The sequence below is a fragment of the Oncorhynchus mykiss genome, chromosome 11 (genome assembly GCF_013265735.2).
Source record: "Oncorhynchus mykiss isolate Arlee chromosome 11, USDA_OmykA_1.1, whole genome shotgun sequence".
NCBI lineage: Eukaryota > Metazoa > Chordata > Actinopteri > Salmoniformes > Salmonidae > Oncorhynchus > Oncorhynchus mykiss.
The window spans coordinates 6,028,386-6,044,626 of record NC_048575.1 but is presented as its reverse complement, the minus strand read 5'-3'; the positions used below and the strand labels follow the sequence as shown (position 1 = coordinate 6,044,626).

Genomic DNA, 16,241 nt, shown 5'->3' with positions numbered 1-16,241 from the left:
GGCCTCTGGGCAAATTGTGGTTGTTGAAAACACGTTCGGTGTATCTCCCCGTCCATTCTTTACGGCGTGCCTCAGAAGGGATAGTCCCTAATCTCTTCAGAAGCTCTGTAGATAATTATTATTATTGGAATACACTTGAGGTATTATCTTGTCCCTGTTCATTTCCTGACTGGATGAGCAGGTGGACTCTTTCTGCATGCATGCAAACACACACACACACACACACACACACACACACACACACACACACACACACACACACACACACACCCCCACACACAACCTTTCAACCTGGTAATTACCAGGCGTAAACACTGCCCTTGTAGTCCATCGTGTCTGTCAAGCTCTCCTTAAAATTTGTCAAATGACTCACTAAACTTTAGGCTAATCCTTGAAACCACAGTGACAACAACATTGCAGGCAGTGACTGTGCGTATAGATGGATTTGGATTCGCATATGATACATTCTTCAATAACAGTCACATGACTGAGGGAGTATAGGCTAGCAGTACAAACATTGGCAGGGTGAAATAAAACCTCTGGCCAAGAGCGAGGAAATTAGCCGTGAGGAGATAAGGTCTCATGTCAGGGAAAAGTGCAAATTAAATACGGATTGATTATAGCATTTCAGTAAATGACATTGATTGTAGTTCTTCACAATATAGCCTGACCATGCACTTTGAATAATTCTAGGCAAGTCAACAAGGTGGTCCCTAATTGTTTACAACTGTGTTATGCAACAAAGATACTGAGCAACAAAAAATGTTTTCCCTGCTGGCCTGTCCCATCTGTGCTGGTTCATAAAACAGGTGATCAGTGACTACCAGGCACTAGTGTCTTGTCAGTCAACCACTGGTGGGTTGAACAGAACAGAGTCATTCCACTTCAAAAAGCACAAGAAACAGGATTTCAACACCCACCAGCTCAGATTGTTCTGAAATCTTTTTCTTCTTCTGTAAATAGAAACAGATGAGATTATGATCTCAGAGGAATGAAGCTAATCGAGTGCCCCCACATTGGTCATATCAATGTATAGCATTCATATCATCTTTAATAAATATGAATAAATACCGAACCTCCAATTTGGGTCGTAATCCTTCCCAACACAATACCATTAAAAAAAACACTATACTGTGTGTGTTTGGGACTTTTACCATCGAAAACCATTAGAGACCATTACATTGACACATTAGAACTGCAGTAGCAGGGGCGGCAGGGTTAGAGCGTTGGACTAGTAACCGGAAGGTTGCAAGTTCAAACCCCCAAGCTGACAAGGTACAAATCTGTCATTCTCCCCCTGAACAGGCAGTTAACTCACTGTTCCTAGACCAGTTAACTCACTGTTCCTAGGCCGTCATTGAAAATAAGAATTTGTTCTTAACTGACTTGCCTAGTTAAATAAAGGTAAAATAAAAAAGGTTTGCGTATTCACCAATTGTCAGGAGTGGTATAACTAATCTAGACCTTTCTTTTAAATGGAACAAACCACACACTAAGGTGCAGTTTCATGGACACAATTAAGCCTAAGAGAAGGACAAACTGACTAGCTTTAAAAAATAAAATAAAACATGTATTCAACATTTATGTAACTAGGCAAGTCAGTTACGAACAAATCCTTATTTATAAGTAATCAAAAAAATAATAAGAATAATAAAAAATATATTTATATCCTTATTTATAATGACAGCCTACCGGGGAACAACAGAACGACAGATTTTTACCTTGCCACCTCGGGGATTCGGTTACTGGCCCAACCACAAGGGTACCTGACACCCCGTTTTCATGGATGGAGGAATGGCTTGATATTATGGAGGACGAGCACACAATTTATTTTCATCATGAGCAAAAGCTATTGGTTTTCGAAGCAAAGTTGCAAAGGAAAAAAATGTGATGCACGTCATAAACACAAGAGACCTATTGATAATTGTATTAGATTCCTCGTGTCGTACTCATTGTTTAGGAATAATTATGTTTCAAATCGGATGTTAGGTACAATATTAATTGAAGATTAAATCAATCCTATGAATTCAAATGACCAATTTGTGTGCAATCAGTTACATTCTTCTCAGTGATAAAATTATGTGTCAGGAATGCTCATTTTATCTGTTTCTAACTACAGAAAACTATTTCAAAACTATCTGAGATTGTGAGTACATGGCTTGTTGAAATTACGTGGAATGACCCAACAGCAAAGGTCCCTGCCTGGGTTGTTGTTACTGTTGCTAATCAGTCAAATAACTAAATAGCTCATTCACTCACACCCCCAGCCCTTACCCAATGCTCTGCTTGACGCATAATGTAGCCTCCTAGTAGGAGCAGCTCTCCACTCTTTTCTGCTAATAGTTGCCTGGGCAGCAGCTAGTGTGCTTTATGGATCTCCACTGCCCAGACTTCCTAGTTAGCATGCCTCACGAGATCGACGTACCTGACAGCCTTTCTTGTGGTGAAATCCGACTACCACGATATGCAACACGGGTCCTTTGAGTTCCTCTTTGCCATTCAACTCCATGGCCCCCCGATATTTTTGGGGCAGTTATGTGTTGTTTTCCACTTGAGAGATCAATGTAAAAAGCGTTGAAATGAACTGGAGCTGCTCTTTTAGGTGTTCCTGGAATCGACGTCCGCAGTCACACTATCTACCCAAGGGACTTTCTCTTCCGCCTCGTCTGTTCCAGTAGCGGGATGACGTCATTCAAAATGAAGCGCCGCCGCTTTGGGCCATGACTCTTTAATGATTGTTTTCATTAATCATTTTTCACCGAATCAAATAATCCCATTTTCTATTCTGTTTGGACTGCATCAAATCAGTGAATTTATTATTTAATTTACCATAGTCATAATGAAAACGACCCCCTCCCAGTGCTTGGATACAATAAAACATCAGTGTTTGATTGTTTCAGTCTGATTATTTTTTGGGTTGATAGGTCGATCGATTACTTCCGCCTTTCTTCAAACGAAACATGGCAGCCACTCCAGCTACAAATCCGTCACAGTTGCTCCCACTTGGTTTGTGTGATTTTCTTCATATTGTGTATGAAATTATACAGATAACAAGCACGTCGGTAACGCTCAATGCGTGGTTGTATTGAAATATACCCATTTACAGATATGTAATGCAGGAGTCATGTAAACTAGTAGTTGTAGCATGTCCGCATTGCAAAGCTAGCTAACGTTAGCTAGCTAAGGAGCAAAAGTAACCAAACCTTACCCGCCGGCCAGGATGTCACAGATATGAGCTAAATGTTTCAAGTACAGCAATTTTCTGTATTACATTCATGCCATATGACTTTCATTTATATATTTTCAAATTAAGTTAGCTAACTACATTTTGAAACAACGCTAGCGAACTAGGCAACCAACCAGATTAGCCAAATTCAAACTCTCGCGGGAATGTTTGGGCTTCTCCAAATCAGGTCCTGCAGTCCCAGGTGCAGGCTTTTGTTCCAGCCCATCACTAACCCACTTGATTCAGTCAAATAAAACATTAGTCATGGTCATCTGTCTGTACAATGATTACACCTAGTAGAATCAAGATGTGCGTTAGGTTGCTGGAAGCCTGACACAAAAGCATGTAGTTCTCTTGATCGTCAGTCTGTGATTTCAACATGTTTTTATTGTGTTCTTTCAGAGCTCGTGGACAAATGTATAGGTTCCCGAATCCATATCGTCATGAAGAACGACAAAGAAATTGTTGGCACCCTGTTGGGTTTCGACGATTTTGTCAGTATCCTTTACACAAACGTCCTACGAAACATCTAATTATTTATCCTTCATTGTTGTAGAGCTGTGGGAAATCCTATCGGAGCGTAGGGTTTTGCTCTCCAGCCCTAATTTAACCAACACACCCGCTTGTATTAACCAGCTGCTCATTTGGACCTCGACTATCTGAAACGGGTGTGTTTGTATAGGGCTGGAGCAAAAGGCCTTACCCCCCCCCCCCCCCAGTCACTCTCTAGGAGGAGGGTTTGCTACCGCTGCAGAAGTATGGTACGTTGTACAAAACCAGTCGTTGTTGAATTTAAACGTTTGCCATATTGTAATCATTTAGTTTGTCAATGTACAGATTATCCTTCACCCAACTTCAGACATGGTACTAGAGGACGTGACAGAATTGTAAGTACACAAGTATTACAGTTCACTTACATGGAGTGGAATCACACGGCTGCTTATACATAGTGTGTGTCCCAAATGACACTCTATTCCCAATATAGTGCACTACTTTCAACCAGGGCTCATAGTGCTTTAATTAAAAGTAGTGAATGATTGTCTATATGGATTGCTCTCTTGGGCCCTGTCTAGAAAACAACCCTAGCTAGCCCACCTATGCACTTGGGGAGAACTGAAAGGGTGGCTGTAGTCTTTGATAATTTTTAGGGCCTTCCTCTGACACCGCCTGATATAGAGGTCCTGGATGGCAGGAAGCTTTGCCTGTTCGCACTACCCTTTGTTGCGTTCGGAGGCCGAGCAGTTGCCATGACAGGCAGTGATGCAACCAGGTGGCGCTACAAAGTATTAACTTAAGGGGGCTGAATAATTTTGCACGCCCAATTTTTCAGTTTTTGATTTGTTAAAGTTTGAAATATCCAATAAATGTCGTTCCACTTCATGATTGTGTCCCACTTGTTGTTGATTCTTCACAAAAAAAATACAGTTTTATATCTTTATGTTTGAAGCCTGAAATGTGGCAAAAGGTTGCAAAGTTCAAGGGGGCCGAATACTTTCGCAAGGCACTGTATATGTTGATAGTGTCTGTAGATAATGATTTAGCCACGACTCCGTGAAGCATAAGATGTTAGTGTTTAATGTCCTGCCGGTAGTTTATTCTTCCTGCGTAGCTTGTCAATTTTATTCTCCAAAGATTGCACGTTTGCTAGTAGAATGGAGGGAAGCGGTGGTTTATTCGATCGCCTACGAATTCTCAGAAGGCAGCCCCGCCCTTTGGCCCCCTTTTTTTTTCTCCGCCTCATCTTCACGCAAATCGCGGGGATCTGGGCCTGTTCCCGAGAAAGCAGTGTATCCTTCGTGTCAGACTCCCAAAAGGAAAAAAAGGATTCTACCAGACATCAGGATTACTGCAAGTTATTTTCGGTCATAAGAGACGGTAGCGGCAACATTGTGTACAAAAATAAGTTTTAAAAAAACAAGTTGCAAATAAACAAACAAAACACTAGGTTGGGGACACGTAAAACGTCTGCCTTCCTCTCCGGCGCCATCTTAAGAGCATTATGTTGCTAAATCCAGTAAACCCATTGGAGGTGAAGAGCTTCAGCAGTAGCCTATCACCACACAGCTTCAACCTGTCCCGATTCTTTCAGCTCTACAGAGGTACCCTGGTGTAGGACAGGTGTTGAATCTTTCCTCTTGACGACTCTCTTGTTTTTTAGTGAAATCACACCGGAGGGAAGGAGGATCACCAAACTGGATCAGATACTGCTCAACGGCAACAACATCACCATGGTGAGCATATTATGACATACTACAGATTTATTATCTGATTGTCAAATGGAGTGCGACAGACCACCATCCTATCCAGCTGCCGTACATTACGGAAACAGGAAATAGGCTCCTGTCTATATGGGCCATTCTTGTTCAGACGAGGCTTTTTTTAAACCTTTTTTTTACTAGATTGTTAAATGCTTGACGCAGCAGGCCGTATGCTGATTGTCCTGACCCATTCTGTTGTATCCTTCTCTTTTCCAGCTCATACCTGGAGGTGAAGGGCCCGAAGTATGAACATAACATTTTGCTGAAAACATTGTTTTACGTTGTGGATGTATACTTGCCTTCCTAGCAGTACTTACTTTCCTCAGTTTGTGATGATGTTTTATTATGGTTCTTTTGGTTTTGAGAAAATAAATGTAACAAAAGTTTAGTTTTTTCCCTAATGAAGGCTTGATAAAGGTTTGTGTACAGAGCAACAGTTGGTTGGAACTTTGACATGTATGACGTCAACCATTTCTACTTTAGTGGTGAGAAACAGTCCAATTTTGTTTTGTTTTTTGTTATAAATAAATCACAGTGATTGAAAATAAACAACTCCCAGTGTGTTCATTTGTAGCTCCTAAAGGACGAGGCAGAGCATCATGAACTTCGGCCGTGGGTTGACTGTCCTCTCTTCTCCTCACCACAGAACATCGGATGTCATTTTCTGTTTATTTCCCGACAATTCTACACGTTAGAAATCCCCGCCGTTCATCGACACCCCAGCAGGTGATCTACAGCCTGTTTTATGGTGTGTCTCGTGTTTTTAATAGTGTATCTGTTGCTTCCAGAGTTGCAAATCATCATTTAGTCTCTAGGTTCAATATTAAGATGAGTTTATTAGCATGAAAAAACAACAACAGGCTAATCTGGACACTGATGTACAAATGGAAACAGCACTGATTGGTGTTGTAGTATACACCTGGAAAATATCACATGGCTGAAATGAATTCAACCCCACTATTCTCTCATTCCTCTTCATCCCTTCACCTCTGCGCCAGCCTGTTTGTGCCAAATCCTTGTCATGTTGCTTGACAAGGAAAGAGTACAACGAAATCTGGGACCAGGCTACTTCCTCCTCCTCTCATGCATCTCAGTACATTGAGGGCTTCTCTTCTCCTTTCGGATTGGTCACTTTTTCCAGGTTCTTGCTGATGATGTCATACAGTTCCGCCTGCAACACACACAAACATTGATGAAGTGAGTGGTCTTGGTGTTTTATCTTTTCATTTATTTTTATTTTACTAGGCAAGTCAGTTATGTTGGATCCTGTATTTTACATTATAGCCATTACCATATATATGATTGAATATTATCTGCTGTTGGCTTGTGTGGATGTATGTATGTGTTATGCAACATAGCTGACTTGAAACATTGTTAAAAGTGTCAGGGCCATGGGACTTTCTCACGATGGAAAAATACAGAGAAGCATGAAGACAGGAACTGTTCAAATGAGTTGGGAGGGGGGCACATTCAGAGTGGGGTGTTGCGAGAACAAGCGGTCTTTTGTTAGATAACAGGAGCCAGGTGCGAGATAACGGTATGGAGCATGAGAGCCTGGATGTTCTTCACATCTATCAACAGAAGCGCCAAGAGGCGGGGACCCGCCTGAGCGCCTGCAATAGGCCGAGCAAGTTTAAACCACGCCCAGTCTCTACTGTGATAGACAGTTCCAACCCGTCTGTTGGCCTATCACAGTATAAAGAATACTGTTTACATACATCCTGTCAGTTCCCTGTTCTGCCCTGCGTGGTATTACAGTGAGCCCGTATATACGAAAGTTGCATTTGCCATTTATTACTTAGCTAATAAAAAATACATAGTATAAAATCGGTGACTCATTGTTATATTTATCCTGATACCAGATTTGAATTTACGCAACTCTGTAACAGTTAAGAACAAATTCTTATTTACAATGATGGCCTACCGGGGAACAGTGGGTTAACTGCCTCTTTCAGGGACAGAACAGCAGCTTTTTACCTTGTCAGCTCGAGGATTTGATCTTGCAACCTTTCGGTTACTAGTCTCAACGCTCTAACCACTAGGCTACGCTGCCGCCCCCTATAGGCCTATAGCTGGATCTAAACAACAGACGTTGTGGGAAATGGTTTCATCTTGACATTGCGTCTACTTTTGAGGTATGAAAACATCTGACAAAACGTTCATTTATGAGTGACCTTCACTTGTTTACTTATAGATTGACTTATTAAAGCTGCAATATGTACCTTTTTGTGACCAACTTCACATAGAAATCTGAGTTATAGATCTGTCATCCTCATTGAAAGAAAGCCTAAGAAATTGTAGATCAGTTCTATATGCACTATTTCTATGCTTCCTGTGCTTAAGTAGGTTTTTTTTTGTCTCTTACTTTTTTGATAGTATCTTGCATCTCCCAAATGGTACCCTTTTCACTGTATAGTGCACTACCTTTGTATGGGCTCTGGTCAAAAGTAGTGCACTATATAGGAAATAGGGTGCCATTTGAGATTAAATCAGTCACTCACATAGAAGCCACGGATGTCCAGGAGGATGACTCTGATGTCAGAGTAGACAGCCTCATCCTTCTCATGGACCAGTGAGCGGTAGTCCATCTGATTTTAACCAGAAAGAGGAGAAACACAGGGATGAGGAATGACGAGGAGGAGGAGAAACACAGGGATGAGGAAGGAAGAGGAGGAGGAGAAACACAGGGATGAGGAAGGAAGAGGACAAGGAGGAGGAGAAACACAGGGATGAGGAAGGACAAGGAGAGATGTTACAACATCAGGATGAGGAAGGAAGAGGACAAGAAGGAGGAGAAACAGGGATGAGGAAGGAAGAGGACAAGGAGAGATGTTACGACATCAGGTCATAGTTGAATACAGAATTTGGTAGTGTCTACAAATGCCAATTCTCACCACATGAGTTGACTTGGAGGCTTTAGCCACGGCATCACCCCTCTCTGAAAAGTACCTGAAGGAACAATAGTGACGGTCACATGTATAATATTTTTAATTCGTCAAATGTATAATGACCTCCAAGATCTCTGGGTTACTTGAAAGCATGAAAATGTGTCCTACTTGTTAATGTTGGTGTGGAAGCCGTCCACTTTTGTCTTCACTGCAGCGATTCTCTCCAAGATTTTCTCCTGGATATAATAAGCACGAGGACATGTCCATTTTGATGAAACACCATGAGCCTCAGTTATAAACGCTACTTACAAAATCTACCCCCCCCCCCCCCCCAAAAAAAAACAGGCATGAAGCAGTTTCCCCCCACAAAAGTTAAGATTTTATTTTTTAAAAACTTAACATGGCATGAGAATGTTCTTTAACCTACATACAAACTTAAATGTTCTAGTGGATGAAGTATTATATTGAAAGCAGGCAGGTAAAGATGTGCAAATGGAGGATGTGATGACCATGCTTAAAAAACAAGATTACAGCCATTGGGTTAGTGAGAAGAGTGAAAAATATAAGCATTTTATTCGGGGAATCTAAAATAGAGTCATACATACGAGTAGTTTTTTTTATTTTTTATCCTATTTTATTTTTAATAACTATTGCGGAATAAATTCCTTGCGTTTTCTAGCGGTGACGGGTTCATATACCCCGAAGTAGCCGTACAACAAATTACCATGCGCATCGCATTTAATTGGGCCTAGTAAATAGATGGGCTATGTATTTAAAATGTTGCTGTATGCGATCCCATAGGCAGCACAGTTTATAATACACAGTCATATTTAACAGGCGATCAGTTTATTTGTATATATTTTTATTTTTTTTTAACACTAAAGCACATATGCTAGTACTGTAATATATATTTTTAAAAATTGGACTAGCCTATACAATGTTTCAGAATTCGGGGGGCAGACCAGCATATTTAGGTTGGTTGGGGGAGAAGTCGATTCAAAACATTGTTCAATTCAAACGTTCTGCTGACAGGTCCACAACAATTTGCCCTCGTTTTCTTTCAGAAACGGTCCCAGTCCTTTGCCAAATACAGCATGTTACTTCAAAAGATGAACGTATTCTGCCAATACCTCAAAACATTTGATCAAATTTGCTCCTTCTTTTAGAAACTGTCGTGGCCTAATGCCAGCAGTTCCAAACTATACAGCAAATAAAAGGGAGTTATTTGTCAACATGAAAGGTGAATGGAGGGCGCTTTCCAGACTGCGTTATAACGCTCGTTCACACGAGCACAGTTTTAGGATGGCTGATTTTTATAGCGGGAAACATGCGTATGTATGACGGGGCGTTTTACGTTTTTATAAAAATCCATATTTGTAGACGCGAAATTGTTTGAAAATACATACATTCAGATATTTAGTGTGACATTTTACACAACGGTTATAAATGAGGCCTCAGGAGAATACATTTCCATCTGTAGCAGCTTAACCCCTTTTTCAGGAATAACCACTTGACTTTAAAGATGAACAAGTGTTGACCATTTACCTGGATTGCAACGCCAAAGTCGTTCCCATCCTCTATTTTGGGGATGAGATGCTGAATCCAGCAGGACACCTAAGACGACACACCCAATGACAGAATATGTTCATCTTAACCAGCATTTTCAGCTCTTTCAGTTCACCACAAGATGTCACTGTTTCTTCTATTGTATTCTTACTGTAATGACGGTCAGGAGTACCCTACTACGGCCCTCTCTCTCAGTGATAAGATCTCTGGTTGTTCTTACTGTAATGATGGTCTCTCTCAGTGATAATATCTCTGGTTGTTCTTACTGTAATGATGGTCTCTCTCAGTGATAGTATCTCTGGTTATTCTTACTGTAATGATGGTCTCTCTCAGTGATAGGATCTCTGGTTATTCTTACTATAATGATGGTCTCTCAGTGATAGGATCTCTGGTTATTCTTACTGTAATGATGGTCTCAGTGATTGTATCTTTGGTTGTTCTTACTGTAATGATGGTCTCTCTCAGTGATAGTATCTCTGGTTATTCTTACTGTAATGATGGTCTCCCTCAGTGATAGTATCTCTGGTTATTCTTACTGTAATGATGGTCTCTCTCAGTGATAGGATCTCTGGTTATTCTTACTATAATGATGGTCTCTCTCAGTGATAGGATCTCTGGTTATTCTTACTGTAATGATGGTCTCAGTGATTGTATCTTTGGTTGTTCTTACTGTAATGATGGTCTCTCTCAGTGATAGTATCTCTGGTTGTTCTTACTGTAATGATGGTCTCTCTCAGTGATAGGATCTCTGGTTATTCTTACTGTAATGATGGTCTCTCAGTGATAGGATCTGGTTATTCTTACTGTAATGATGGTCTCAGTTATCGTATCTCTGGTTATTCTTACTGTAATGATGGTCTCCCTCAGTGATAGTATCTCTGGTTATTCTTACTGTAATGATGGTCTCTCAGTGATAGTATCTCTGGTTATTCTTACTGTAATGATGGTCTCTCTCAGTGATAGGATCTCTGGTTATTCTTACTGTAATGATGGTCTCTGTCAGTGATAGGATCTCTGGTTATTCTTACTATAATGATGGTCCCTCTCAGTGATAGGATCTCTGGTTATTCTTACTGTAATGATGGTCTCTCAGTGATAGTATCTCTGGTTATTCTTACTGTAATGATGGTCTCTCTCAGTGATAGGATCTCTGGTTATTCTTACTATAATGATGGTCTCTCTCAGTGATAGGATCTCTGGTTATTCTTATTCTTACTGGTCTCAGTGATTGTATCTTTGGTTGTTCTTACTGTAATGATGGTCTCTGGTTATTCTTACTGTAATGATGGTCTCCGTCAGTGATAGGATCTCTGATTATTCTTACTGTAATGATGGTCTCTCTCAGTGATAGTATCTCTGGTTATTCTTACTGTAATGATGGTCTCCCTCAGTGATAGTATCTCTGGTTATTCTTACTGTAATGATGGTCTCAGTGATAGTATCTCTGGTTATTCTTACTGTAATGATGTTATCAGTGATAGGATCTCTGGTTGTTCTTACTGTAATGATGGTCTCTCAGTGATAGGATCTCTGATTATTCTTACTGTAATGATGGTCTCTCTCAATGATAGGATCTCTGGTTTCACTCTGTCCAGCAGCTTCACAATCTTCTCATTCCCTTTGATAAGGCCACAGCTTGGAGCTGAAAGACACAAAAGGAACAACACGAACTGAATCAACACACTACTTGGAATGATTTTCTAAAGCTGTTTTAAATAGTTGGTCTTAAGCTAGGGAACAACAGCCACACGTTGACAGCCATGACTCTGACCGCTATGACTCTGACCGCTGTCTCTCACCTTTCTTCTTCTTCTTCTTCTCGTCATCATTCTTGTCAGTCTCCATTTCCTGGAGGGAGAAAAATCAGTCAGTCTCTAGCAGTCAGTCAGTCTGTACCTGTAGCCGTCAGTCTGTACCTACAGCCGTCAGTCAGTCTGTAGCCGTCAGTCTGTAGCCGTCAGCCAGTGTGTACCTGTAGCGGTCAGTCAGTCTGTACCTGTAGCAGTCAGTCAGTCTGTACCTGTAGCAGTCAGTCAGTCTGTACCTGTAGTCGTCAGTCAGTCTCTAGCCGTCAGTCAGTCTGTACCTGTAGCCGTCAGTCATTCTGTACCTGTAGCAGTCAGTCAGTCTGTACCTGTAGCAGTCAGTCAGTCTGTACCTGTAGCAGTCAGTCAGTCTGTACCTCTACCCGTCAGTCAGTCTGTAGCCGTCAGCCAGTGTGTACCTGTAGCTGCCAGTCAGTCTCTACCTGTAGCAGTCAGTCAGTCTGTACCTGTAGCCGTCAGTCAGTCTCTAGCAGTCAGTCAGTCTGTACCTGTAGCAGTCAGTCAGTCTCTAGCAGTCAGTCAGTCTGTACCTGTAGCAGTCAGTCAGTCTCTAGCAGTCAGTCAGGCAGTACCTGTAGCAGCCAGTCAGTCTGTACCTGTAGCCGTCAGTCAGTCTGTACCTGTAGCCGTCAGTCTGTACCTGTAGCAGTCAGTCAGTCTGTTCCTGTAGCAGTCAGTCAATCTGTACATGTAGCAGTCAGTCAGTCTGTACCTGTAGCCGTCAGTCTGTACCTGTAGCCGTCAGTCAGTCTGTACCTGTAGCCGTCAGTCAGTCTGTACCTGTAGCAGTCAGTCAGTCTCTAGCAGTCAGTCAGTCTGTACCTGTAGCAGTCAGTCAGTCTCTAGCAGTCAGTCAGTCTGTACCTGTAGCCGTCAGTCAGTCTGTACCTGTATCAGTCAGTCTGTACCTGTAGCTGTCAGTCAGTCTGTACCTGTAGCCGTCAGTCAGTCTGTACCTGTAGCCGTCAGTCAGTCTGTATCTGTAGCCGTCAGTCAGTCAGTCTATTGTCATAGCCGTCAGTCTATTGTCATAGCCATCAGTCAGTCAGTCTATTGTCATAGCCGTCAGTCAGTCAGTCTATTGTCATAGCCGTCAGTCAGTCAGTCTATTGTCATAGCCATCAGTCAGTCTATTGTCATAGCCATCAGTCAGTCAGTCTATTGTCATAGCCATCAGTCAGTCAGTCTATTGTCATAGCCATCAGTCAGTCAGTCTATTGTCATAGCCATCAGTCAGTCAGTCTATTGTCATAGCCATCAGTCAGTCAGTCTATTGTCATAACCATCAGTCAGTCAGTCTATTGTCATAACCATCAGTCAGTCAGTCTATTGTCATAGCCGTCAGTCTGTACCTGTAGCCGTCAGTCAGTCTATTGTCATAGCCATCAGTCTATTGTCATAGCCATCAGTCAGTCAGTCTATTGTCATAGCCGTCAGTCAGTCAGTCTGTACCTGTAGCCGTCAGTCAGTCAGTCTATTGTCATAGCCATCAGTCAGTCAGTCTATTGTCATAGCCATCAGTCAGTCAGTCTGTAGCCAAAAACCAACTGGAGACGCCCCACTCTACAGGAACTGAGTAAAGAGATCTTCACATAAGAGAGTGGAGAGCCATGATGATGGACATCTTATCCTCACAAGGGAGCCAAGAGGTCTCAGTCAAGTTATTAAATCCTGTTGATCTATATGGTCAGCATTCGCTACTACCTATAGAGTGCACTACTTTTGACCAGGACCCATAGTAGTGCACAGGGTGCCATTTGGGATGCAACACATGTATCTGGATAGAAGAGCACGATCGTCAGTCACCTCATCCTCCGCAGTGGGAGGGTCTGGTATGGGGATGTTCAGAGGGGCTTGGAGAGTGGACAGGTCTGGGAGGTTGAGTTCATCCTCCTGGAAGAGACATGGGAGAGACAGATGAGAGGGAGGGAGGTAGAGGGTGGAGGGAGGGAGAGATAGATGAGAGGAAGGGAGGTAGAGGGTGGAGGGAGAGAGAGAGATGAGGAAGGGAGGTGGAGGGAGAGATGGATGGTAGGTAGAGGGGGGTAGAGGGTAGAGGGAGAGAGAGATAGATAGATAGATAGATGGGAGGTTGAGGGAGACAGATGAGGTAAAGGGTGGAGGGAGGGAGAGATAGATGAGAGGAAGGTAGGTTGAGGGTGGAGGGAGAGATAGATGAGAAGACGGAAGGTAGAGGAGGGAGGGAAAGATGAGAAGACGGGAGGTAGAGGGTGGAGGGAGGGGAGATAGATGAGAGGAAGGGAGGTAAAGGGTGGAGGGAGGGAGAGATAGATTAGAGGAAGGGAGGTTGAGGGTGGAGGGAGAGATAGATGAGAAGACGGAAGGTAGAGGAGGGAGGGAGAGAGATGAGAAGACAGGAAGTAGAGGGTGGAGGGAGGGGAGATAGATGAGAGGAAGGGAGGTAAAGGGTGGAGGGAGGGAGGAAGGGAGAGATAGATGAGAGGAAGGGAGGTAGAGGGTAGAGGGAGAGAGATGAGAAGATGGGCAGTAGAGGGAGGGGAGATAGATGAGAGGAAGGGAGGTAGAGGGTTGAGGGAGATAGATGAGAAGACGGGAGAGGGAGGTAGAGGGAGAGAGGGTGGAGGGAGGGGGAGATAGATGAGAGGAAGGGAGGTAGAGGGTAGAGGGAGAGAGATGAGAAGATGGGCGGTAGAGGGTGGAGGGAGATAGATGAGAAGACGGGAGGTAGAGGGAGGGGAGATAGATGAGAGGAAGGGAGGTAGAGGGTTGAGGGAGATAGATGAGAAGACGGGAGAGGGAGGTAGAGGGAGAGAGGGAGGGGGAGATAGATGAGAGGAAGGGGGTGGAGGGGGAGAGGGAGGGAGAGATGGAAGGGAGGTAGCGGGTGGAGGGGGAGAGAGATGAGAGGGAGGGAGAGATGGGAGGTAGAGGGTGGAGGAGAGATGAAGGATGAACGGAAGGTCAATTTCACAATGTAGGAAGGAACAGACCCTTGACACATGAACTAATCAATGAGGCTTACCTTCAGCAGGTTGTCCAGCTGAGAGATCTTCAATGGGATGTAGTTGGAAAACAGATTATCTGCCTGAAATAAAAAAAACAGAACTTGGTAAGTACTAACTCCCCCAAAAAGCATGCCCCCTTTCTATTTCAAATGGTAATGCCATCGCACCAGCACACATTTGTGGTTAACACAATAAGGCAAACACGTGACTAACCTGTTGATACAGAGACTGGTGGAAGTTCTCCACCTAAAGGCAAAGGGATGAAAAGAAAGACGTGTTTAAGTGGTGCAAAATTTGTTTACTAAACTTTTACTGTAAAACATCTTAAACTCACAAGCAGGATCAATGTTAAACTAGGATGTATTGTGTAATAATTGTGTAATCTGTTGTAAATTAGCCTTCACACACAACTATACAAAAGGTTGTGTTCCAGTCGGCTGCAAAGTATTTTTTTTATATACCTGGATCGCCCACTCAACCTCGTAAACCTGGAGTGTAATCATTACGCTGATTCTGTTTTGCCACAAACCGTTAACACCAAACGGAAAACGCAAACGAGAATTTCTATTGGACAAATTTAAGGTAGATCCCTCCGTCTGCTTCCATTTGGTTCGTAATGAATACACCCCTGGGCCATGTTCAGTTACCAAACTTTCTCGAACGTTGCAGAGTCTGTACATACATGCCATGAATCGAGACAATGCGAGTCCGTGTTCTACATGAACTATTTATATCTGAACGTCCCAAACAGTTCAACCCTGCTGAACGTGGCCCAGTGAAACCGTTTAGCCAGGTTGTTTTTTGCTTTCGCTTTTGTCTGGAAGCATGACATGGATTTTACAACTCCTAACAAACCAATTGTGCGTAACAGACCAAAATGGAACAATTTATCTTTGTTCGCAGGAAACACAGTTGTAACCTAGGTGTCTCTTATGAAATCATTTGAACAAAGTTAAAGGGGGAACATATGATGTAAAATAAAATAAAAATAGCCCAATTAACGCCTAACATTTATTAACAACATGTGCATGAGTTAGTGCTTACCTTTACTGCGTTCACGCGTTTTATTTTCATTACAGACGATTTCGACATTTTGAGCGAACGGTTGCGCGTATTGTTTAAAGTAAAAAAATCCGTCGTTGGACGCGTCTCTATTTCCTCAAACTTTCCTACTTTCGATTTCAAAGGATTATATTCAAAACCCTCGGATCAAGCCACACCCACTGAATTAATGTATTAATGTAAAAATGAAATAGCTTGATATTTAGCACATATTGTTGAATTAACCTAGTTCTCTACCAGCACATGACCATCTGATCATTTATCACTCCAGTGTTAATCTGCGAAATTGTAATTATTTGCCTACCTCATGCCTTTTGCACACAATGTATATAGACTCTTTTTTTGTTGTTATGTTAAACATTTCCTACTGTGTTATTGACTTGTTTATTGTTTACTCCATGTGTAACTCTGTGTTGCTGTCTGTTCAC

The 16,241-nt window shown here is 42.4% G+C and overlaps 3 protein-coding genes across 4 annotated transcripts in view; 1 reads left to right on the top strand and 2 right to left on the bottom strand.

Moving 5' to 3' along the window:
* Positions 1–2,785, bottom strand: part of LOC110536599 (late secretory pathway protein AVL9 homolog) — a 56,557-nt gene extending 53,772 nt beyond the window's left edge. The window contains exon 1 of one of the 2 annotated variants that reach the window (XM_036934707.1): positions 2,426–2,785. Coding sequence is in view for 1 of the 2 variants with exons in the window: in XM_036934706.1 (XP_036790601.1) it covers positions 2,426–2,509 (84 nt within the window). In the remaining variant the exon portion in view is untranslated. The remainder of the gene's footprint in view (positions 1–2,425) is intronic. The other variant, XM_036934706.1, reaches the window with a different exon arrangement.
* Positions 2,786–2,853: 68 nt separating this feature from the next.
* On the top strand, positions 2,854–6,033 carry LOC110535190 (U6 snRNA-associated Sm-like protein LSm5). The gene is made up of 5 exons (XM_021620055.2): positions 2,854–3,006; positions 3,629–3,724; positions 4,086–4,113; positions 5,385–5,457; positions 5,701–6,033. The coding sequence occupies exons 1-5, from the start codon at positions 2,961–2,963 to the stop codon at positions 5,731–5,733; spliced, it is 276 nt and encodes a 91-aa protein (XP_021475730.1). The 5' UTR covers positions 2,854–2,960; the 3' UTR covers positions 5,734–6,033.
* Positions 6,034–6,304: 271 nt separating this feature from the next.
* On the bottom strand, positions 6,305–15,967 carry LOC110535189 (proteasome activator complex subunit 2). The gene is made up of 11 exons (XM_036934708.1): positions 15,796–15,967; positions 14,965–14,997; positions 14,769–14,831; positions 13,571–13,657; positions 11,738–11,786; positions 11,483–11,580; positions 9,918–9,986; positions 8,541–8,608; positions 8,379–8,433; positions 7,986–8,072; positions 6,305–6,655 (listed from the first exon to the last, which is right to left on the bottom strand). Exons 1-11 carry the CDS (start codon positions 15,841–15,843, stop codon positions 6,575–6,577), a joined length of 738 nt encoding a protein of 245 aa, XP_036790603.1. The 5' UTR covers positions 15,844–15,967; the 3' UTR covers positions 6,305–6,574.
* Between the last annotated feature and the right edge of the window lie 274 nt (positions 15,968–16,241).